Source organism: Eretmochelys imbricata, chromosome 24 (assembly GCF_965152235.1).
Source record: "Eretmochelys imbricata isolate rEreImb1 chromosome 24, rEreImb1.hap1, whole genome shotgun sequence".
Lineage (NCBI taxonomy): Eukaryota > Metazoa > Chordata > Testudines > Cheloniidae > Eretmochelys > Eretmochelys imbricata.
Window position 1 is genome coordinate 20352036 of NC_135595.1, and position 23246 is coordinate 20375281.

Sequence of the window (23246 nt, forward strand, 5' to 3'; positions counted from 1 at the left end):
CCACCCCCTGGGGGAGTGAGATGCTGCCCACACCTAGAGCTGAGGCAGCCTTCTGCCCCAGGTACCTCCCCAGCCCCAGGCCGAGGGATGGGAGTTGGCGTGGGCGCGGGATGCCTCTCTCCCTGCCTTGCAGCCGCACGGCTTGAAACTCTGCACTTCAATAAACCTCCCTATGAACCTCGCCCACGTGTCTCTTTGCGGCTCTCTGGTGATGGGAATCGACGCCCCTGAAATGAAGAAATGTGGGACGGAAGCCGGCAGGACAAGCGGCGAACCCACCCTAGCTGCCCTGAATTTGGGCTATCAAGGCAGGGTCAGTGCTGGGAGATTGGCTAGTAGTTACAGCGGAGGGGGCTGGGAGCCAGGACTCCTGGGTTCTATCCCCAGCTCTGGGAGGGGAGTGGTGTCTAGTGGCTAGAGCAGGTGCGTTGGGAGCTAGGATAGGGCCCGTCAGGGCATAGAGTTCTCCGTGCTCGTTAGTGAAATACCCAGGGAGGTCCTAGCAGCGCAAATGCTGGCGGACAGTTTAAGCAGTGGGATTGGCTGGCATCAAGAAATGGACACGGAGCCAAGCCCCCTGCTGTGTGAGATCCCGACCCGGTCAGGGTCCTGGGGGAGCTCACCTTCCTGTGGCCAGCTGGCCATGTGCTATTTAGCCTGCCCCATTCAAGACTCCGAGATCTGCCCCATTTCCCACAATGACACGGACTAAGCACCGGGGCTGGGTGTTTCTGCTGAAACGATCATCAGTGACACAGATAACGAAGCAATCATTAGGTTCCAGGGGTAACATGCCATTGCTATGAAAGACACAACTCACACTGGGGTCCGGCTCCCTGCGGACACAGCCAGCAAACTAGGTGGATTCAGGTCACACTGGGAAGGTTTTGTAGAAGTATGGGGCCAGATTCTCACGAACACAGAGGCCCTGTGGAAGTGGGTGAAAATAAAACGCTCTGTCCTTCCTGAGCTGTGTAAAAGGGCCCTAGCACCAGTGAGAATCCAGCCCTCCCTCGCCAGCCCTTGTGGCTGCAAAGAAAACTTCCAGATATTACCTCTTCCAGGCAGGGTTTTCTGCCTCAGTGTGCAAAGAGCCTTCACCCAGCCGAAAGCCCTCTGAGGGGCGTGCACTGCCCCATTTCTAGTGACAGTCTGTTAACTCTGAAACCTAATGACCACACAATGACCCATTTTCCTGATCATTCCAGCTGTGGGTCAGCCCGGGTGTAGCACTTGAGGTTGGAGCCATTCGTTGCTGTGGGATAAATGCTCCCTTCGTGTCCGCCTCTGGGGCAGAGCGCTTTGGACACCAGCTGTTCACATACATACCCCACTCTTCCTTCTGGGCTCTCCGCTGCTCCCTCTCTTCAGCCCGTGGCCATGGAGGAGCCCATGTGCCTGGTGGGGAATGGCGCCGACGGGGAGCAGGATGGGTACAAGCAGGGGAACAACACGGTGACCTCCCGGGCCGCCATCGAGAACGAGGCGGCCCTCAGGGAGGCGCTGGCTCGCTACGCGGCCGGGATGGGGGGGCTGCGGCTGCCGGCGGAGCTGGGCGAGCTCTCGGCGGCGCACGGGAGGTGCAAGGCGGACGCCCTGCGGCTCTTCATGCAGCGCTCCTTCAAGGACGAGGAGCAGGGGTTCCAGAAGCAGCTGGTGGTAGGTGGGGGGGTGTCACGGAGTCCCTGGGCGATGCTCTGGAGCTGCTCCCCATGAAGCCAGGCAGGACTCTGGGGCAGTCGCCTTTCTGTGAGCAGCCTGTCTGCAGGACACACAGCTCACCCGGCTCCACCTTCCTGGGTCTGACCTCGGAGCATTCAGCCTCCTCTGCCCCTCCGTGCGCTTCCCACAGCGAGTCCGCTCAGGCGGGGTCCTGGGGAAGCCAGAGGGTCCTGCCCCGCAACTCCGCAGTCAGACGTGACTCTCAGCCAGCTGGTAAAACAGAAGGTTTATTAGACGACAGGAACGTGGTCTAAAACAGAGCTTGTGGGTGCAGAGAACGGGACCCCTCAGCTGGGTCCATTTTGGGGGCAGTGAGCCAGACAACCAAGTCTGCACTTCACTCCGTGTCCCAGCCAGCCCCAAACTGAAACTCTCTCCAGCCCCTCCTCCTCTCGGCTTTGTTCCTTTCCCCGGGCCAGGAGGGCACCTGATTCCTTTGTTCTCCAACCTTCAGCTCTCACCTTGCAGGGAGGAAGGGCCCAGGCCATCAGTTGCCAGGAAACAGGGTGTCGGCCATTCTCTGTGTCCAGACCCCTGCACACACCTGCCCTCTAGGGCTCTGCAATGATCATACACCCTTACCCCACCCCCTAGATACTTAAGAACTGCATAGGGGAAACTGGGGCACCCCCACAATATTCGGAGGAAACATTAAGAACAGACCCACATCGTCACAGGGGGTCCTGGGCCGGGCCCAGCAGCAAGGAGAGCATTGCTGGGGTGGATTTGCAGGGCAGGGGGGCCCGCTGGGCAGCAGTGGTGGGTCAGGGCCCCGTAGTGCCACGTGCTGTACGGATACCCGACCGAAACCTGGTGCGTGCTCCAGGGACCGTCCAATCCCCGGGTGACCCGATTGGCCAGTGGACCATTGGCCCTCCCAATCCCCCGACTGGCCAATGATTCTGTGACCCTCTGATCCCCCGAGTGGCCAGTGAGCCTTCGGCTCCCCCAATCCCCTGACTGGCCAGTGACCCGCTGTCAGGCGCAGGTCTCAGCCGGAGGAGGCGGGAGGGCACCGGAATCCAGCCCCAGCCGTGGCTCTGCGATGGGGTTTCTCCCTTTCCTTGCCCAGGCCGGGATCACGGAGCGACACGCAAACCTCCTCGCAGAAAACGAGGCCGTTTCGGAGCAGACCTGCCGCGCCCTGCTGGAGGAGCTCTCGGCCGCCATGCAGCAGAAACTCAGCGCCGGGCGTTACTCCCAGCCCGGCGGGTACCAGGCCTACGACAGGGACCAGAACCGGGTGCTGGAGGATTACCGGGCGAAGGCCAACAAAGGGGTCAAGGTGAGTGTTTGAAATTAGCCCCCCCTCCCCTCCAACCTGGCAGTTACAACAACACGCGCAGCTCCGGGAGAAGGTTCATCAGTTCTCAGCCCACTGAGGGACCCCTGTAATCAGTGGGTCCGACCTCCTGCATAGCACAGGATGTAGGACATCCCTGAAATGATTCCTGTTTAAGGAGAGCAGCTCTCAGAAAAACACCCCTCATTCCCCAGCGGGTGCGAGCATTGTCCTTGTGGGAAGGCAGCTCCTCTCAACCCAGTCACTTGCTTTCTAACCCTGGGGTCTGGTGCACTGTCGGAAAACCCCCACCAAAGTGTCGATTTTCCTCCCCCGAGGGGATGAGGCTGCAGAGAGGTGGGATCAGCCCCTGTGCTGCAGCTCAGCTCCCATCTTCCCACCCCTGACTCCGGCCCCTGTGATGCCTCCGTCTTCGTGGGGAGAACATTTTGCCCCGAGGCAGAATAAAGTCCCCTGTGAGACCCACAACCCTGAGAAAGGAGGGAGCTCATTAGCATGTCGATTGGATGAATAATCCAGCACTTGGCCATCTCTGGTCCAGGCGGAGGAGACTCTGGAGCAGTTCCTGGCCAGTAAGAAGGCCAAGGCAGAGGCCGTGCTGAGCCGACATCCTGCTGACTGAGGCGAGAAGCACGTGGCTGGTGAGACCCTGCAAACAGGTCCCTGCCCCCTTCTCTTTGCAGCAGAACCAGTTTCCATCACTGCAGCATGTTTGTGCAGTGCCTGGTGCCGTGGGGCCCTGGGTCAGGACTGGGGCTCGTGGGTGCTACGGCCATGCAGACTGCAAATAATACCGGGGTCACACGCTGCAGAGCATCTGTCAGCCAAACTCATTGCACCCAACAGGAGCTCCCTGCATCCCCCCGCCCCAGCAAACTCCCTGGATGCCCCTTCCCAGCCCCCTTTATTTTAGAGACTCCCTGAAACCCCTGCCCCTCCTCCCATGCCAGGTGGGGTCGGGGCGCAGGAGGGGGTGAGGGCTCTGGTTGGGGGTGTGGGTTCTGGGGTAGGGCCAGAAATTAGGAGTTCAGGGTGTGGGAGGGGGCTCTGGGCTGGGACAAGGGGTCAGGAAGGGGTGCAGGCTCTGGGGTGGGGCTGGGGATGAGAGGTTTGGGGCGCAGAAGGGTGCTCCAGGCTGGGATCGAGGGGTTTGGAGGGTGGGAGGGGGGATTATTAATGAGCTTAGATTGTACAGATCCCTATGCAGTGCATGATGGTCTAATTCCAGGGTCACACTCCAGCAAGGGTGCAAGGCGGGGGAACTGGGAAGTGGGCGCTTTGTCCTTGAGTGGCTGCGGTAAAGCACTCAGGTAGCTGAGTGGGGTGTGTGGTGCCGCTTGCTCTCGTGTTGGGTGATAACAGGGCCTGGTGAGGCTGGCTGACTCTCCAAGAAAGCAGTGTGGGAGAGGCCTGCCCAGCTGGGGGGTTAGAGCCCACAGCTGTTCCCACGGCTCCCAGACTGCACCCCGGGGGTGACAGCCCATCACACCCGCTGTCAAGGCTGAGAGCAGTACCTGGAGGAGGACTGTAGGGCTACCTGGTTGACCCAGCTTCGCCCTTTCCAGCTCTAAGCACTTCTCCTCCGCTTCCACCTCCAAGCGCTTCATCTGCAGGAAGAAATTCCTGTCTTCTGCAGTCAGAACTCGGTCTGGGTTAAGAGCATACCTCCAGCCTGCCACCTGGATCCCGGGGAGGGGAGGGCTGACCCTTCCCTCGGGTGGGTGTCTCCGGTCCCCCATCCCCTCCCTGCATTTCTGTCATGGAGCTGGATTTCTGGGCTGGATCTGGGTCTGCCTGCTCTGTGGCGTGCCGCTTTGGGAAGACTGGGTTCTCTCGGCCGTCGGTGCCCGACTGCAACCTGCTGCACAGTCTGCCCAAAGCTAGCCTAGCTATTTCGTTGCCACGAAGATAGAAAAAAAATAACTGCTTGTTGGACTTCCCGGCTTGGCAGGCTGAACTCTCTGTGAGTCTGTCCCCCTCAGGCAGCAAAGCAAGGAAAAGAAAGAAAATACCTCCCTGGCTTTGCAGGCTGCAAAAAGGAAAAATGTGTCCTTTTAAAATCCTGAAATCTGTGCCTCTGGTTCAAAATAATCCCACCGCTGACACCATGTCAAGGCTGATTCCCTACTCTGGCACTTCGAGTGCACAAGGTGGGGCCCACAAGGACTCTAAAAATTCATACTGGCCACTCCAGGCTGGTATTGAAGTCCCAAGGTCACTGCTTGTGTCTGACCTTGGATGGGTCGATGCTGCCACCACCCAAGTGCAAGAAACCCCTCTGAGAGACCAGGAAGGCGCACTTGGGAATTCCTCCCTGGGGGGTACCCTCAAGCCCTTTCACCCCCCCTCTGAGGAAGAGCTGAGAAAGAAAACAAAGGAAATCAGCTGTTGCCACCAGCTAATTAAACAACGTGATGCACAAGCCTCTTAGGACACAACAATCCAATCCGGTTCTTAAAAAGATATGTTTTATTAATAAAAAAAAGAAAAGAAAATTCATCTGGTAACTTAGGCATTTGCTAGATTTTAAGAGTAACTCAAGGATTAAGCACCAAAACTAGTTTTCTTGAGGTCCAGTTAAAAGGTTACAAGCAAAACAAAAGCACCCGGGGTTAGCAGGGAGGAGTCCACAAGCCATAAAGAAATAAAAAGGGACAAACCTGATCGCGTCTTTTGAGACATTTCCTGACCTATTTATGTATCTGGGCTTTCAGCTGAGAAGTTTCTAGGTATGATACTGAAACTGGCCCCAAGCGTCTTACGGCATCGCTGCTGCCCTGTCTCCTCTCCCCAGGAGAACAACCCCAGACAGACCAAAGGGGAGTCTCTGTTCAACTGGTCAATGTTCTGGCCTTCCCATTGGCTCGTTTGGCCAGGCGTCCACTCACTTCCTTTTACCTAGGCATAGTAGTGAGACTTTTGAACCCTTTACAGGTAGAGCGATTAGAGAACAGTTACTCAGAGGGATTTTATAGCTACTGGCTGGCTGGGTGTCCATAAAAGGGAGCTCCCCGCCCCCCTTCATTTATCACACCGCCTTCAGTCATGGCGAGGCCCCTTTCCCCAGAAAGCTTCTTCTTATCCCCTGAGCCACCTCCCGAGCGTGGCACCCCCCCCCCAAGCGTGTCCTGCTGGATGCCACGTCCCTTGAACCTGTTATTTTCAAGACCTTCCCATGGCTGCTACAGCCTCTTTATACACCCGGCTAGTCGTACCAGGGGGCAGCAGGGACCAGTGCTGCCAACGTTCATGAGTATTATCACTTTCCTTAAAGCCCCAGCTCCTGGAGCCAGGTGGGTCTGGGCTGGTTTCAGACTTAAAGAAAAAGGAAGCTTCGAGCCCTCGTGGCTGTGGAGAAAGCTACAAAATGTGACCCCTGGGCACCCTAATGGTCACAGCTGGGAAAAGCCTCACAAGGGATGCAAAGAAGGCAGATGGGTTCTGTGAATATTCCTGCCCTGGAGTGGAAGGAAGGGGGCCGAGGCTTTCGGTTCCAGCAGCAGTAATAGGCTTTCTGTTCGGCCAGTGACTGGGGGGGATGTTAAATACCAGATGCTAAAGTTACACATCTCTAAATCAGCAGGACCAGGTACCCCGTATGGAAGAGTAGCAAAAGAATTGGCCGAGGATCTCCCTGAACCATTGATGTTTATATGCAACACATCTTGGCATTCAAGGGAGGTCCCAGAGGACTGGAAAAAGCTCTTATGCCAATATTTAAAAAGGGTGGGGAGGGCGGCCCAGGAACCCATGGGCAGTAAAACCCTGCGGGTGACTGTAGGTGACTGTAGGGGAGGGAAGAGTACTGTTTATCCTCACTTTATGGGATGGTGCTGTGCCTTTTCCCCACAGCTTAGAGTGAAACACAAGACAGGCTTTGTGTTGGCATGAGGCTGAATTCCCAGCATCAGTTCCTGTTATACGAAGGGCGGCTGCTTTCCTGGCCACTTTCAGTTTCCATTTGACACAGAGCTGTCTGCACTGCGTGGCGGGGTTTCGGGCCCAGCAAGTTCCACATGCCCGAACTCCGTTGCCTGAAATCTAATCAGCCGCGAGTCCCATCCCTGCCAACTTTTAGCAGAAAGGAGAAGCGAATAAATCTCCCCTGGAGTTTCGCAGCACCCGCTGGCTTGAAGCTGTTAAAGGGAATGAATGTCCTGGTGCAAAAAGTGGCATCATGTCCCAGCTCAGAGACAGCAAAGAGGAGGAGCCAGTGGTCGGTTTGCAGCAGGGCAGCCAGACACAAGGAGCTGTGCTAATGCAGGTGATTAATGGGATGGGAAACAAAAGGGATCAATAGGGGTGCTTCAAATTCACATGCAGCCCTGTTGGGAAGCCACAGACACACACAGCTGCTTTGCTCTCCGGCACTCCCTAATGAGCACCCCCAGCTAAGCTCCCTGCTCCGAGTGCCCGGGGGCTGCCCCAGTAGCAAATTACTGAAACACAACATTGGTATACAGGGTGAAACCCGGTGGGTCGCAGCTGCCCTTCAATCAGGATAAGTGTCAAAGAAGCAATTAAGCTCCTTTTATGGAACCAGGCAACTGAGACTAAAGAAGCCACTACCCAAAGTGTGGGACATATACAAGGCTGCTCAGGAATCTGAGCTATATGGATGTTGTTTTTGGTGGAGGTGTGTGTGTGTTTGAGGGGAGGGTGTGGCAGAGAAGCAGCAGAATCACCACTGAAGCAGAGACAGAAGGAAGCCAGCAAGCCCCAGAGACGTGCTTCTAACATGACCCTGAAAAAGGCTAAGAGCAAGGGAGATCTTTTGGGCAGCGTGTTGGCTGGAAAGAGGCTTGGGATTGTGAGTAAAAAAACTGCCTCTTGCTATGTTCTGGGGAACAGGACTTTGTAAATAAAGAAGTAGCAAAGAAATAGCTGACTCCATCAGTAATGTCCCCCCCGCCCCATAACAGAAACAACATACGAGACCCGAAATATGGCCAGCCACTCAGGCTAAAAACGGCTAAAGCTGGTGTGAAGAGTGAGATCCATTTTCCAGGAAGAGACTCAAGATTCCCCTGTTTGAGCAGGATCGCATGAGCCGTTTGAGCCTGGTGCAGGGCCATATTCCCAGTGGGTTGGCAGCTGATAGTGGGATCACCTCCTCTCCTAATCGCATGATCATTTCCCACCCTGCAGGGGCCGGTTGTTTCCTGTCCATTGCTGTCTTCGAAGGGCTGCTTGTCTAGCCCAGGATCAAAAGAGGAAGGGACCAGTCCCCCACATAGACCGTCAGCCCTGGAGGGCCCAGAAAAAGCCCCCCAGTGTCCTAACCCTCTGCTCCTTTCTCCTCCCAGTGCTCAGCGCCTTGGTCAAAAGCTACGTGGACACGACACACAGCGGGAACGTGCCCTGCCTGGAGGACGCCGTGACGGCTACAGAGAACAAGATGGGCGTCACGGAGGCGCTGGCTCACTACGTGGCTGAGACAGAGACGCGGGTGGCATTCCCGGCGGCCATGATGGAGCTCTCGGAGCGTCACGGCAAAAGCCTGGCAGACGCTCTGCAGCTTTTCATGCAGCTCTCCCTCAAGGCTGAGACGGTGAGGTATCAGCTAGAGCTTATGGTAACGCACTCGTGCTTTTAGCTCTAGAGGTCCCCGGTTCAATCCCCCAGGGCAGCCGTGCCGGGGCCTGTCTAGGATTGAAACCGCTGTGAGCTCACACGCTCGAGGTGAGCTTGGCTCGAGCAGTGGGAGTAAGTTACCTGCTGGTGAAAGGGCTAGAAAGCCAGGACTGTGTCCTTCTCTCCAGTGGGGCAGGGGCCGCCCGCAAGCTACAAGAGAGAGCAGAGAGGAGGCTGCAGAGGACAGAAATAAGGTTTTTTCCTTTTCTTGGCTAGGCCTTTGGCAACGTCTTCAGCAGAAATGAAGCATCTCCAAGGAACTTTGCCTCTTGTTGCGGGAGGAGCTCTCGGCCGCTGTGTGGAAGAAGCACACGGACGGGGTTTACATGCTACCTGGCGGCTACCAAGACCTCCGAGACCAGAGCCACGTGGTGAGCTTCCGGACAACACCCAACAACGGGGTCAAGGTGAGTGGGTGACAACCCCTTCATTTGGAAAGTGGGCGTAACTATCCACACCGGGGCAGCAGAACGGGGGGCCATAGCCCCATCACTTTTAAAAGGAAGAGGCGAAGTGGGGGCTGGGTCTCGGGGGAAGGGTAGTGCAGGGGCGGGGCCACGGTTTGGGCGCTGGTGGCCCCCCCACTTTTAGGGACCTTCCGTTGCCCTTGTATCCACAGCACGGCTTTCCTACCTCATCCCCCCGATGTTTGTTTTAAAACTACAGCAACGGCCCTTGCTAAGAGGAAACCTGTTTTATTGGCCACAGGCCCCTGGGAGACGAGGGTGATTAGCATATTCATGAGAGCTCATGAATAATTCAACACTATGTAATCTTGTCTTCCCAGGCAGAAGAGGTACTGGACCAGTACCAGGCCAGTGAGACGGCAGCGACAGACGCCATCCTCAGAGCAGATAAAACGTTGACGGAAGCAGAGGAGGAGAAAGCCAGTACATTGCCCTAGTCTGGGGGATTTCTGATCGAACTGGACCTAAAAATTCCCTAATTTCCTCCGACGTCTTAGGAAAAAATTCTTCAGTTCCATGAAGAAAGGTTATTTCAAAGGATTAGGCAGGAGACGTTCTTTAGCAGCACAAAACTAGACAGACTCACGCCCCATTGCGTGGTGACGGTGCTTGTGACGTCCCACGCACAGGAATAAATAGTTCACTGTGTCCCAAGCTTCACCCTCTCTGACCCAAGTGGCTCGCCAGAATTTGGGATCTTGTGCGTTCTTCCAGTTGGGAGGAGAAATTGAGGATGGAGTCTGGTACCTTTGGTGCAGTTCCGTTTATTTACCAAGCATGGACCAAATGCAGTTTCCCTGAACACAGGAGGACTTGAAAAACAGAACCCCCCACCCCAGAAGGGATGTGGACAAACTGGAGAGAGTCCAGTGGAGGGCAACGAAAATTATTAGGGGCCTGGGGCACATGACTTACGAGGAGAGGCTGAGGGAACTGGGATTGTTTAGTCTGCAGAAGAGAAGAGTGAGGGGAGATTTGATAGCAGCTTTCAACTACCTGAGGGGGGTCCCAAAGAGGATGGAGCTGGGCTGTTCTCAGTGGTGGCAGATGACAGAACCAGGAGCAATGGTCTCCAGTTGCAGTGGGGGAGGTCTAGGCTGGAGATCAGGAAACACTATTTCAATAGGAGGGTGGTGAAGCGCTGCATTGGGTTCCCTAGGGAGGGGGTGGAATCTCCATCCTTTGAGGTGTTTAAGGCCCAGCTTGACACAGCCCTGGCTGGGATGAATTAGTTGGGGTTGGTCCTGCTTTGAGCAGGGGTTGGACTAGATGACCTCCTGAGGTCCCCTCCAACCCTGATCTTCTATGGTTCTCTGATTCTAACAGGAGAAAGTTTCCTTGCTCACAATTCGAAGCCTCTTTTAGCCAGTATTGTGCCCAAAAGCTCCCTCTCTGGGCTTCTCTCAGGGTTGTGCTATCAGTTGCTTGTTTGGGCTGCATCTCGCTTTCTGCTCCTTCTGCCTCTGAGTGTCTCCCCCCTTCTGCCGTGTCTTACACACAGACTCTTAAGCCAAAACAATATTCAGTGACGCCCCTCCGCCAAGATGTTTGCAATTTCTAAGTTGCTTCGGGCAATGACTTGTGCTTATCTGTCTCTTGCAGCTATCTGAAACAAAGGGTGGCAGTTAAACCTCTAATAACCTTCTAAAAAAACCCCTGCAGCCCGAATGAATAGTGACCAAAGAGATTAAACACTCGAGGGTATGTGTGTGTGTGTGTGTCTCTTAGGGGTCACCGAACCAGTATTTTCCACCCACGTGAAATTCACTTACTATAAATCAATACCGCATTGGATTTAAATACCTCTTCATCCTTGAATTATTTGCTGCCTGTCACAAGGCAGTCTAGCGCGTATGAACTATGGGCCATAGACTCAAATACTGTGAAGGAGAAGCAAAAACCAAGCAAACCTCAGGAGAATTTAAAAGAAAAATAGGGGAAAATATCCGTTTTTAATGTAAGGCCCCACAGGAACTAAAATAATGGTGCAAGATTCCCAGAGCAACTTCAAATCACTGCTCACTTGTACAGGCAAAAAATCAAAACGAGGGGTGAGATTTTTTGAAAGCGTCTAAATGATTTGGGGGCCTATTTTGATAACCGCAGCCCAGAGTCTGATAAACTCCAGCCAACTGGCAACTGCTCTCATGGACGGACCAATCCATCAAACGACCACAGGTAACGTGCATCGCATATGTAGGTCTGGGGGGGTGTGGGGGGGCTGGCTTAGTCCTATATGCTACAGCATCATTTTACACAGTCTGAACCCCCGGTCACGGGTTGTGGCAGGATGCCTCAGCAATAACACGTCCGAGTTTAGCTCCTTAGCTAAGCTCCACACAGGAGGATCTCTGGAGTTAGATTAGAGATTGTCGCCCCTTTGGGCCCAGGGGTTCGCCAGAATTCCTGACCTTGCAGGGGTATTCATTAGTGTCCTCTTGCTTCCTTATAAAGGATTTGCACAGGGGCCTGTACAGCAGCAGGAAGATCCCTTCCTCAGAAATCCCCACACCTGCCTCTCCGGCAGGCTCTGTGCCCAAGAAAATCTCTCCGCTCCCCATGTCAAACTCCGCCCAGCAGCCAATCTCCTGTCACCGGCAACCAGGGAAACCCCGCTATCACTAGCAGACATTAGTAGAGTTAGAAGACATTTTTTGCAGAAAGTTTTTCCCCCCACAGATTCAGGGCAACCAAAGCTAGTGGTAATTTAGGCCAATTTGTTGCAAATCATTCAGGTCAATGACAAGATCTGTTAGACCTGGTGTGACACAGCAGGGAGGGGGGAGTGTTGACCTGGGAATGTGGCAGGGGGGTTTCCCTGGGGATGGGAGACCTGAGAGCTGGTAACCAGAGCTGGGAGGGGGAGGTAACACCTCTGCCCGGGAATGTGAACAGAGGCTGCAGGAGGGAGCCTGCTGGGTGGGTTTAGTTTCAGTTTGGGGCTGGGTGGTGGAACGCACGGAACCCCAGGGCTGGGGTCTAAGCTCCCTGCCCCCCAGAAGGACTTGACTGAGGGGTCCTGCTTGTACCCACAAGCTCTGTTTTGGACTGTGTTCCTGTTGTTCAATAAACCTTCTGTTTTACTGGCTGGCTGAGAGTCTCAGTGAATCCCAGGAAGAGGGGTGCAGGGCCTGGACTCCCCCACACTCCGTGACACCTGGGAAAAGTGCAGTGAAAGGCAACAGACATGATGAGGGGGATGGAACTGCTTCCATGCGAGGAGAGATTAAAAAGACTTGTTCCGTTTGGAAAAGAGGGGACGAAGGGGGGACGTGATTGAGGTCTTGCAAATCATGACTGGTGAGGGGAAAGCGAAGAAGGAAGTGTTGTTTACTTCTTCATGTCACACAAGAACCAGGGGTTACCCAATGAAATTAACAGGCAGCAGGTTTAAAACAAACAACAGGAAGTAAGTATTTCCTCACACAACGCTTAGCCAACCTGTGGGACTCACTGCCAGGGGATGTTGTGAAGAGCAGAGGAATACCAGGGTTCAGAAAAGAACTAGATACATTCCTGGAGGATGGGTCCCTCAATGGCCATTAGCCAGGATGGGCAGGGACACAACCCCTTGCTCTGGGTGTCCCTAAACCTCTGAGTGCAGATGCAGGGACCTGACAGCGGGATGGATCACTCGATAATTGCCCTGTTCTGTTCATTCCCTCTGGGCACCGGGCACTGGCCTCTGTCGGCAGCCAGGACATTCGGCGGGATGGACCTTTGGGCTGACCCGGTCTGGCCGCTCTTATGGTCTTAACAACAATTCTAAAAATGTTAAAATATTTCAACTTTTTGTTTCAGAAAGGCAGGTTGGGCTGGGCTGGACCGACATTTTATTTTTAAAAATAATTTAAAACAACAGGAAACAAAAAGAGACAAACATTTGTTTCAGGTTGAATGAAACGTTTAGCTTGACCCCAAATAATTTTTTTCCAACTATTTTCATTTCGCCGGGAAATCTGACAGTTTTACGTTCCACTTTGATCCAAAACAAAATGTTTCCTTTTGATGATTTCGTTGGGCCCCCACCCCAGACGCTCAGGTCTTCACTCAGCTCCAGGCAGGGGCAGCTCTGCGCCCACCAGGACGTCGGCAGGAAATGGGGGGCGGGGGGTCTTCAGATGTCTGAGAATCAGACTCCGGCAGATCTGCCCCAAATGCTGCCCGTTCTCGTGTGACCGTGGGGCCTTTACGTCGGGGTTGTTCGTTGTGACCCTTCGTCCCGATGTGCAGGGGAGAAGCAGGAGGGGGAGAGGCTGGAGCAGCAGCGGAAGGCGGCGGAGGAGAAGCGGCTGCAGACGGAGCCGCTGGTGAAGGACCAGGAGCGCAGCCACCAGGAGAACGTGAAGCAGCTGGAGGCCAAGGTGGCGGAGGAGCTGGCCGGTGCCCGGCAGGAGACGGAGCGGGCGCTGGAGAGCAAGCTGAAGGAGCAGGAGGCCATGCTGCAGAAGGGCTTCGCGGAGAAAGCCAGGCTGATGGAGGACGCGATCTCGGGCCTCAGGGAAGAGATACGTCCAGCCAACGCCTCCCGTGCCAGTGGCCCCATTGTTCCCTTCCGTGCCCCTGACCCATTTCCCCCTGGGCCACCCCCTGGGCCCTTTCCCCCTGGGCCACCCTTCAGCCTCTTCCCTCCCAGCCGTGTCCACAGCCCCTGTCCTCCCATCTTCAGTACCCACCGTGCCAGACTCTCCATTCGTGGCAGGGACTGCGACTATCTTTCACACCCAGCCAGCTGAGCAAGGGCAGATCGGCAGCAGCCACCGCAGCCCAGCCCCCCAATTTGTCCAGCCCCCCGTCCCCTTGCCAGCCCCTGAGCCTTTGGCTTTGTCTGAGCTCGGTCCCCCTGCACCGTGGGTCTTTGGGCGGGAAAGAACAGGAGGACTTGTGGCACCTTAGAGACTAAGAAATTTATTGGAGCATAAGCTTTCATGGGCTGCAGCCCACGTGACCCGTTGTTTGTTTCCCAAGTGACCCGCCTGGCTCGGTATCGGGGCCGTGTCCTCGTCAGGATTTCCCACTCCCCCAGTTTAGGGGTTCGCTGCAGGCTGTGTGTTTTCAAAGCATTCGCTGAGATGGTAACTAGCGAAGGGCCCAGGCCGGATCCACTGGAAACACCCTGCTCGGGCCGCGTCCCCGGTTGCAGCTCCACGTTAAGCCCACGCCGTTATCCGGGGCATTCACCAGACGCAGCGGAGACGGCTGCAGGCCAGCACCTGGCTATAGCCCGGCCACCGAGCGTGGCTGCGTGGCCATGTTCTCGCGTTAGCCATCCCGGGTCACATCCGCAGTGCCAGGGCGGCACCTCGGCTTTCAACGGGGGTTGGCTGCGGAAGTTCACCCTGACGGCGTCACTGCTCCTTGGACCCGTGCGGCCGGAGGGGCAGAACCCCACTTTTCTTAGCCGCCCCAAGTTCAAGGTGTTCACACGAGCCCGAAACTCTCCAACTTCAAAAGGGGCTCAAGGAGAGAATTGGGCTGCGGAGACGTCAGTCGGCACCGCGCCTTGGAAACACCAGTCGGGTCTGTCCCCACAGCCAGGGAACAGTTAAAGGGCTGGACCCCAACAGGACGAGGCAGCTTCTGGCTGGGCCGTTAGCGGTGACTTGCCACCTGACTACTGCTAATTCCGGCTTGGCCTCCCTTCGGCCTCTTTTCCCATCAACCGAGCTTGGTGTAATGAACTTTCACTTCCCTTGTACAGTTAAGCTCACAACAGGGTAAATGAGGGAGCAGGGGGCTGGAAGCCAGGACTCCTGGGTTCTCTCCGCAGCTCTAGGAGGGGAGTGGGGGCTAGTGGTTAGAGATGGGGGAGTCCAGAGCTGAGATGGGAGGTGGGGGGTGAAATCTGGGTGGGTCGGAGGAGTGGTGTTCAAGGGGGCTTCCTAGGCGTGTCTCACATCCACCCAGCTCTGGCCTTCCCCTTCCCACTCTGCGGGGAGATCGCTGGGAGCGGGTGTATGTCGAGAGGCCTGCCTGCAGCCCAGTGACGCTTCAACCCGCTGGATGGATCAGCTTTTAATTCCCATTTGCTCAATTAGCCTTAAACGATCAAATCCTCCGGCTGGTTTGAAAGGGCCGGTGATGAGGCGTGAAGCGGGGGAGGCAGGAGAAAAGCTTCACTCATTAGATGTCCAGGCGTTTGTCTTCATAACAGAGACAAATATTCCCACAGCTCCTGCCTCAAGATCCCAAGGAAATGTACAGAGCAGAGATGCAGCCACCTCTGGGGTGGGTGCGGGGGCTGTTTAACAGAACCATGACAAAAAGAAAAGGAGGACTTGTGGCACCTTAGAGACTAACCAATTTATTTGAGCATGAGCTTCACTTCATCGGACGCAGTTTGCCAGGGTATGGAGAGAATCCCCAATCTGTTAATTTAGCCCTGCTCAAACCACTCGACCCCACTCTCCTCCCAGAGCCGGGGAGAGAACCCAGGAGTCCTGGCTCCCAGCCCCCCTGCTCGAACCACTCGACCCCACTCCCCCCCCAGAGCCGGGGAGAGAACCCAGGAGTCCTGGCTCCCAGCCCCCCTGCTCGAACCACTCGACCCCACTCCCCTCCCAGAGCCGGGGAGAGAACCCAGGAGTCCTGGCTCCCAGCCCCCCTGCTCGAACCACTCGACCCCACTCCCCCCCCAGAGCCGGGGAGAGAACCCAGGAGTCCTGGCTCCCAGCCCCCCTGCTCGAACCACTCGACCCCACTCCCCCCCCAGAGCCGGGGAGAGAACCCAGGAGTCCTGGCTCCCTGACGCCCCTCTGCTCGAACCACTCGACCCCACTCCCCCCCCAGAGCCGGGTAGAGAACCCAGGAGTCCTGGCTCCCAGCCCCCCTGCTCGAACCACTCGACCCCACTCCCCCCACAGAGCCGGGGAGAGAACCCAGGAGTCCTGGCTCCCTGACGCCCCCCTGCTCGAACCACTCAACCCCACTCCCCTCCCAGAGCCGGGGAGAGAACCCAGGAGTCCTGGCTCCCAGCCAGCACCACCGCATCCGGGTCCCCTGGAGTGAGTTTCACCCTGTTCCCCCCACCCCATGGGAACCTCCCCCCTTCCCTCCTTGCACTTGTCACTTTAAGGCGGGGGCGGGCCCGGGGGGGCCATGACCTCATCCCGGCGGGGGGGTCACATGGCCCCATTGCTACACTGTGTCCGAGCGGAAGGGGGCTCAGCCAATCAGCGGGCCGGTGGGGGGCGGTTCCAGGGCCCGCCGCGGGCAGGACGGGCTGTGGGGGGTGGGGGGCTTGAGAGTGTCCCCTTCCCATGCCCCGCCCCCAGCCCGCCCCATGCCCCGCCCACTAATACCGCCCCGCCCCCGGGTCCCTGCTGCCCCGCTGGGCGCCCGGAGAGCAAGTGTGAAATCCGGACCCGGGGGGGCAATAGCTGCAGCTAGAAACCCCGATAGCTGGGTGTCCGGTCTCCCTCTTGCTGCCCCCCAGCTCAGCCCCCCCGTGCCCCCTGCCCCCCCCAGCCTGGTGTCTCCCAGCCCCCGCCCCCAGTACCCCCTGCCCTGCCCCCCCCAGCCTGGTGTCTCCCCCCCCCCCGTGCTCCTGCCCCCCCAGCCTGGTATCTCCCCCCCCGTGCCCCCTGCCCCACCAGCCCCAGCCTGGTGTCTCCCCCCGTGCCCCCTGCCCTGCCCAGCCCCAGCTTAGTGCCCCCTGCCCACCCCCCCAGCCTGGTGTTTCCCAGCCCCTCCCCCGTGCCCCCTCCAGCTCAGCTCCTCCCCCCGCTATGCCATTGGGGCTGGGCTCCCCGCCCCCAGCACTCCCCGTGGGGCCCGGAACCAGCCGGACCGGTCCAGCTGGCGGCCCCGCCCCCCGCCCTGCGATGGAGGTGGCTGGGGGGAGGGGATGAGTTACACCCCCCTCCCCCTCCCCCTCCCGGCCCGTTCTTGGCAGGGGGTGACCGCAGCTGCTCGGTTCCCCTTCCCCAGGCCCTGGGTCACCCCCCCTCAGAAATTCCCATGCTGGGGGGAGGAGGAGTCCTAGGATTGCCCCAAATGCATGGGTCAGCCGGTGCCCCTCACTCCCGACCCGCAGCCCCCCCCAGATCTGCCGGTGCCCCTCACTCCCCCCCCACAGCCCCCGGCTAGCCCAGCCCTGGACCCCCCAGCTCTGCCGGTGCCCCACACTCCCCCCCCCACAGCCCCCTGCTAGCCCAGCCTTGGACCCCCCAGCTCTGCCGGTGCCCCTCACTCCCCCCCCCACAGCCCCCTGCTAGCCCAGCCCTGGACCCCCCAGCTCTGCCGGTGCCCCTCACTCCCCCCCCCCACAGCCCCCGGCTAGCCCAGCCCTGGACCCCCCAGCTCTGCCCGTGCCCCTCACTCCCCCCCCACAGCCCCCGGCTAGCCCAGCCCTGGGCTGCCCCCCGTGCATTGGGTGTTGGAATTGCACCATCGCATGTGCAGGGGCTGGGAGTCAGTTGCAGGCGGTGTTTTATTGACTTTCCGCCCCCGGGAGGGGCCTGGGCCCTGGCGTCTCTGCTCAGCCCCCCCCCGCAGGTGCATTCAGAGGCAGGGTTCGAGGCAGGCGGAACCCCGGCTCCCCCCCCCGGCCTTCCTCCTCCTGCTGCAACACGGAAGCGGGAGGCCAGAGTCTGCCCGGACGGCCCTCGCCAGCTGCCATGGCCCTGCCAGCCCCCCTGGTCCTGCTCGCCGCCCTCGCCCTGTGCTGGGCCCGCGGGGGTGAGTGGGTCAGAGCCGTGCCCCTCGCCCCGGCCTGCGGCCTCCCTTCCTCGCAGGGGGGGCCGGGGCTCCTTCCCCCCCCCAACACCCGCCCCGTTAGGCCTGTTCCACCAGATGGGCCCAGGCGGGGCAGGAGAGCCCACCGCGATGGGGGGCAGCAGGGTTGGGGGGCCTGTCCCCTTTAGGGGGCGCCAGCTCCTGTCCACCCCAGGGCGGGGACTGGCTGGCTCAGGGGGGCAGGGAATGGGGCCTGGGGCCTGTCCCCTCTGGGGAGTGCTGACCCCAGGGCAGGGGGGGTGGCTGGTTGGGGGGCAGGGTGAGGAATGGGGCCTGGGGCCTTTCCCCTCTGTGGGGAGCCAGCTCTCATTCGGCCTCAAGGCGGGGGACTGGCTGCTCAGGGGGGTGGGGAATGGGGCCTTTCCCCTCTAGGGGGCGCTCAGACTCTGCCCCATGGCCTGTTCCAGAGAGACCCACCGTCCGCCTGCTTGACCAAGAGGGCCCGATACTGGAGGGCAGCTACGTGACCATGGAGTGTCTGACGGACGAGGACGGCGCTGACATGAGCCAATTCACCTTCCAGAAATACAGTCGGGTCAGCCCCAGCCCCAGCCCCAGCCCCAGCCCTGCCCCGCCAGGGACGAACCTGCCCCTCACCGGACACTAAGGGGTGCCAAGCTGAAGGGGGCACGGCACGGAGTCAGCAGGGGGCACTGTGGGGCAGGCAGCAAGCAGGGGGGTCCATGCCACAGGGGCCAGGGCATGGGGTCAGCAGGGGGTGCCATGGGGCAGGCAGGCAGGGGGTCCTTAAGGGCCACTGTGGGGCAGGCAGGGGGTCTGTGCTGCAGGGGGCAGGGAAGGGGTCCATAGGGGGCGCTGTGGGGCAGGCCGGGGGGCCGTGCCGCGGGGGGCAGTGCTGGGGATCTATAGGGGGTGCCGGGGGGCCGTGCCGCGGGGGGGCAGGGCACAGGGTCCAGGGGGGTGCCGGGGGCCAGGCTGAGGGGGGACAGGGCACTGGGTCCATGGGGTGCCGGGGAGCAGGCCAGGGGGCCGTGCCGCAAGGGGGCAGGGCACTGGGTCCGGGGGGGTGCTGGGGGGCAGGCCGGGGGGCTGTGCCATGCCACGTGGGGCGGGGCGCTGGGTCCGTGGGGAGGCCGGGGGGCTGCGCTGCGGGGGCCGTGCCGCGGGAGGCAGTGCTGGGGATCTATAGGGGGTGCCGGGGTGCCGTGCTGCGGGGGGGCAGGGTACTGGGTCCCTGGGGGCTCCCGGGGGGCAGGCCGGGGGGGAGCAGGGCACTGGGTCCCTGGGGGCGCCCGGGGGGCAGGCCATGGGGGGGGCAGGGCACTGGGTCCGCGGGGCATGCCGGGGGGCCGTGCCGTGCCGCGGGGGGGCAGGGTACTGGGTCCCTGGGGGCTCCCGGGGGGCAGGCCGGGGGGGAGCAGGGCACTGGGTCCCTGGGGGCGCCCGGGGGGCAGGCCATGGGGGGGGCAGGGCACTGGGTCCGCGGGGCATGCCGGGGGGCCGTGCCGTGCCGCGGGGGGGCAGGGCACTGGGTCCGTGGGTCGCCGGGGGGCCGCGCCGCGCCGCGGGGGGGCCTAGCGGGGCTTGACGGCGACCCGGGGGCGTCTCTCCGCAGTGGCTCCAGTCCTGGGTCTCCCTGGACCGACCCGACCGGCTGCGCTGCTGGTTCTTCGACGTGAACGTGACGCGGGCGCATGGGCGCCTCCTGCTGGCCATCGAGGCCCTGCAGTCCTGGCACGCCGGGGCCTACCGCTGCCTGGCCGCCAACGCCACGGGCAACGCCAGCGCCTCTGCCGAGATCCGCCTGCGTGTGGAGTGTGGGTGGCGCCCGCCCCGGGGTCCCCTCAACCCGCACGCTGCGGGGGGCCCCCGGGACCACTCGCTGCCGCTGAGAACTGGCCCCTCGCCACACACATGAATCTGGCTCTGCCAGTGGAAGGGGGGGACACACGTGTCTGCCTCTCGGGGGGCCATTGGGGGGCTAACCCTGGTCATCTTTGAGCATAGCTCCCCCCCCCAGTTCGCCCCTTGCTCCCCCAGGCTGGGTGGGAGGGGATGGACACAGGGGGGTGGGGGTCACGGGTGCAGCAGGGAGCCCAGAGTGGGGAAATGGCATCACTTTGGGGGTGCGTCTCTGGGGCAGGCAGGGGAAGCGTATAGTGCCCAGCATGGAGGGGGTACTTTGATCAGGGAGTGTCTACGCCCGACAGCTAGAAGTGGGGTACAGCGGGACACCCCAATTGGAACCCTAGGTGCCCGCACCGTTGGGGGGGTCAGTTATCTCTCCGGCAGCTGGGTGGGCGGGGGCAAGGATTTCGGGGCCTGACACCATGTTTCCCCCCCAGATCTGCGGAGCGTCTACGTGACCCGCGCCCACGCCTGGTGCGGGACCGTGGGCGACTCCCTGGCCGTGATGGAGGGCGAGGATCTGGAGCTGCAGTGCTCGGCGGACGCCTCCCAGCCCCCCGTGTACGAGTGGAGCCGCCAGGTGAGGGGCTGGGCGGGACCCCCCACCGATGGGGGGAAGCACTCCCCAAAATATCCAGGATGGGCGTGGGGTGTAACACAGTAGACCCGGCCAAGAAGTGGGGGGCTCAGTAGGGGGCGCCATGGGGCAGGGAGCGGAGGGGGGGCTCAGCAGGGCGTGCTGTGGGACAGAAGCAGGGCCGGGAGCTCAGTAAGGGGCACCATGGGGCAGGGAGCAGGGCGGAGGGTCTGTAGGGGCCACTGTGGGGTAGGGGGTCAGCAGGGATGCCATGGGGCAGGGAACAGAGGCCCAGTAGGGAGCATTGTGGGGCAGGGGCTCAGCAGGGACGCCGTGGGGCAGGGAACAGGGGCTCAGTAGGAAGCACTGTGGGGCAGGGGCTCAGCAGGGACGCCGTGGGGCAGGGAACGGGGGCCCAGTAGGGAGCACTGTGGGGCAGGGGCTCAGGAGGGGTGCCGCGTGGGCCCCTGCCCCCTTAGCGTCTGGCCCTCGTTGCAGGGAGACGACTGGGTGGTGGCGTCCAGCTCGCTGAGCCTGCCCCAGGTGAGCCAGGAGCAGGCCGGGACCTACGTGTGCCGGGCGCGGCACCCCAGCCTGCCCCACCTGGCGAGCAGCCGGGCCGTGCGGCTGGACGTGCAGGGGGCGCAGAGCAGCTACCGGCTGGGTGAGTCGGGGGGTCCCCCCGCTCCTCCCCTCCCCTCCCCTCCCCCAGGCGGGCTGGGTCCCGGCCGCCCCGCGCTGACCCCTCTCTCTGCCCCCAGAGCCGGGGCTGGGGCTGAGCACCCCCATGCTGCTGCTGGCCGTGGGGCTGCCGGCCCTGCTGCTCCTGCTGCTGGTGGTGGGGCTGGGCGCCTTCGTTCTGCGGCACCGCGACGCCCCCAAGGTCCCGGCCAGGTGAGTGCAGGGAGCCGGGTTCAGGGGGCGCGGGGTGTGATCCGGCCGGGGCTGGGCGCGGGGCCTGCCCTCCAGGGGGCGCGGGGTGTGATCCGGCCGGGGCTGGGCGCGGGGCCTGCCCTCCAGGGGGCGCGGGGTGTGATCCGGCCGGGGCCGGGCGTGGGGTGTGATCCAGCCGGGGCGGGGCGCAGGTCCTGCCCTCCGGGGGGCACTGGGTCTGATCCGGCCACGGGGCTGGGCGTGGGGCCGGGGCTGGGCGCGGGGCCGGGGCTGGGCACGGGATGTGATCCGGCCGGAGCCGGACGTGGGGCCTGACCTCCAGGGGGCACCAGGTCTGATCCGGCCGCGGGTCCTGCCCTCCAGGGCATCAAGCCCCTTCTTCCCCCCCCCCCCCAACGTAAAGTCCCCACAGGGATCCGGGTGTTCGCATGGGGGTGGGGGGCGTTCTCTCTTCATTTCCCCTCCCCCAGCTCAGTCCTAGGAAGATTTGGGGGGTGCGGGGGGAGCTAATGGGGGGTCTCCCCACAGGGAAGGTGGAATGGGGGGGTGTTGGGATCCCGGGGGCTGGTTTGGGGGTGCCACCCCCCTGCCCGGAGGGGGGCTGTTTTGGGGGTACCACTCACCCGGTCTGTCTGTCCCCCGGTTTCAGGGAGGAGCCCGGCCAGCGCACCCCAATCTACAAAGGCAGCCTGGAGTCGGTCCCCTCGGCCGTGGGGGACCAGCAGCCCCTGGTGCCGTGAGATGGGACCTGCCTCCCACCCCAGGTTGGTAGCGGGACCGGGGATTCGCTCCTCCCATAATCCTTTGGGGACCGCAGCGCCCCCCACGGGCCCCAATTTCTCACCCCCCCATTGATCTCTGTCTTCTTCCCCCCCCAGGCAAAACCGCAACAGTCGTCACGGACGAGATTCAGCCACTTCTAGAATCAGCGGGGGGGCCGTTATGGGGGGGCCAGAAATTATTGAGGGCTCAGCTGTGTTTTCTGAGGGGAGGCTTATTATGGGGCAGTTTCTATACGTAGTTGATGCAAATAGAGCCAGTATGGGGGGTGGGGAGCTACTTTGGGGGGGGGGCTTGTATCATTCTTTTGGGTTGGGGGGTGGATCTTGGGGCGCTGGTTCCCCTGAGCTTGGGGGGACAGTTTGACCAGCCCAACTCCCCTTGCAGTTCAAGAGCCCCCCCTGGGTGATCTATTGGGGGGCTCTGATTTTAGGGGTCTGGGAGCTTGGTTTTGGGGATATCGGCATTCGAGGTGGGAGCCAACCCCGAGGTTTGTTATGGGGGAGGGGGTTGTTCATGGAACCCTCCCAAAATGCAAACCTCCCTCCACCCCCAAATTCACCCCTGCAGGGGTCACCAGAGACCCCCCCAATCTCCAGAGGCCTGGATCCCCACCCCTTAACATCTAAACTGATTTAATTTGCTTTTTTAATTGGGAGACTGTAATCAATGTGGTGGGGGAGGGGCTAGGGCAGCCTGAGGGGGGTCCCCCTAAACTGGGCCCCCCCCATGCTGATTCCCTGCAATCTGCTCTCAGCCCTTTAATTTCATCTCCTCTGTGTGTAAATCCTTGCGGGGCCAGGGGCTGTCGTGTTGTTTTTGCGGGGGGGTTGATTTCTTATTGCTTAAAATCTGGGGATTGTAGTTCTGTGGGAGGGGCCTGGCCCTTTAAATGGGGGGTGCGGGGGGGGGCATGGGCCAGCCCCCCCAGCTTGAACGTGATTAAAATGACACTTTAAAACTCTGGAAGCGAGCGCTGGTGCTTGAATAACCCCCCGCCCCCGCCATGGGGCTCGGGAGTCAGGATTGAGGGGCACCAGCAGGGCTGTGGGGCAGCCCTGGAGTCTGTCGTTGCCCCTAAACCCCACTCCACTCCCAGAACTGGGGAGAGAACCCAGGCGTCCTGGCTCCCAGCCTCCCCCTCCCCCCCGACCCCACTCCCCTCCCAGAACTGGGGAGAGAACCCAGGAGTCCTGGCTCCCAGCCCCCCCGCCCCCCTGCTATCTGGGGCCCTGCCCTGTGTCCCCGCCATGGGAGGGTTGCT

The 23246-nt window shown here is 60.5% G+C and overlaps 3 protein-coding genes across 4 annotated transcripts; all 3 read left to right on the top strand.

Moving 5' to 3' along the window:
* The first annotated feature begins 1380 nt into the window (after positions 1–1380).
* Positions 1381–13862, top strand: LOC144279419 (guanylate-binding protein 3-like). The gene is made up of 6 exons (XM_077840917.1): positions 1381–1659; positions 2795–3007; positions 3567–3620; positions 6578–6585; positions 9509–9549; positions 13360–13862. The coding sequence occupies exons 1-6, from the start codon at positions 1381–1383 to the stop codon at positions 13860–13862; spliced, it is 1098 nt and encodes a 365-aa protein (XP_077697043.1).
* On the top strand, positions 6997–9780 carry LOC144279639 (guanylate-binding protein 2-like). 2 transcript variants are annotated; one of them, XM_077841217.1, is made up of 4 exons: positions 6997–7289; positions 8332–8581; positions 8876–9066; positions 9447–9780. In XM_077841217.1, the coding sequence occupies exons 1-4, from the start codon at positions 7178–7180 to the stop codon at positions 9479–9481; spliced, it is 588 nt and encodes a 195-aa protein (XP_077697343.1). In that variant the 5' UTR covers positions 6997–7177; the 3' UTR covers positions 9482–9780. The 2 variants fall into 2 exon arrangements, with proteins under 2 accessions (XP_077697343.1, XP_077697344.1); XM_077841218.1 differs by having other exon boundaries at positions 8332–8576.
* Positions 13863–17562: 3700 nt separating the features above from the next.
* On the top strand, positions 17563–22887 carry LOC144279840 (cell surface glycoprotein MUC18-like). The gene is made up of 8 exons (XM_077841525.1): positions 17563–17805; positions 18270–18397; positions 19439–19640; positions 20169–20311; positions 20807–20972; positions 21070–21202; positions 21852–21966; positions 22081–22887. The coding sequence occupies exons 1-7, from the start codon at positions 17745–17747 to the stop codon at positions 21940–21942; spliced, it is 924 nt and encodes a 307-aa protein (XP_077697651.1). The 5' UTR covers positions 17563–17744; the 3' UTR covers positions 21943–21966; positions 22081–22887.
* The last annotated feature ends 359 nt before the right edge of the window (positions 22888–23246 follow it).

Bases quoted from the DNA above. Each gene is read 5' to 3' on its own strand.
- LOC144279419 (XM_077840917.1), top strand. From the start codon at position 1,381: ATGGAGGAGCCCATGTGCCTGGTGGGGAATGGCGCCGACGGGGAGCAG. The intron at 1,660-2,794 runs GTAGGTGGGGGG...TTCCTTGCCCAG, and splicing joins GGTTCCAGAAGCAGCTGGTG to GCCGGGATCACGGAGCGACA. The intron at 3,008-3,566 runs GTGAGTGTTTGA...TCTCTGGTCCAG, and splicing joins AGGCCAACAAAGGGGTCAAG to GCGGAGGAGACTCTGGAGCA.
- LOC144279639 (XM_077841217.1), top strand. From the start codon at position 7,178: ATGTCCTGGTGCAAAAAGTGGCATCATGTCCCAGCTCAGAGACAGCAA. The intron at 8,582-8,875 runs GTATCAGCTAGA...TTTCTTGGCTAG, and splicing joins CTCAAGGCTGAGACGGTGAG to GCCTTTGGCAACGTCTTCAG. The intron at 9,067-9,446 runs GTGAGTGGGTGA...TTGTCTTCCCAG, and splicing joins CACCCAACAACGGGGTCAAG to GCAGAAGAGGTACTGGACCA.
- LOC144279840 (XM_077841525.1), top strand. From the start codon at position 17,745: ATGGCCCTGCCAGCCCCCCTGGTCCTGCTCGCCGCCCTCGCCCTGTGC. The intron at 17,806-18,269 runs GTGAGTGGGTCA...GGCCTGTTCCAG, and splicing joins CCTGTGCTGGGCCCGCGGGG to AGAGACCCACCGTCCGCCTG. The intron at 20,973-21,069 runs GTGAGTCGGGGG...CTCTGCCCCCAG, and splicing joins GCAGAGCAGCTACCGGCTGG to AGCCGGGGCTGGGGCTGAGC.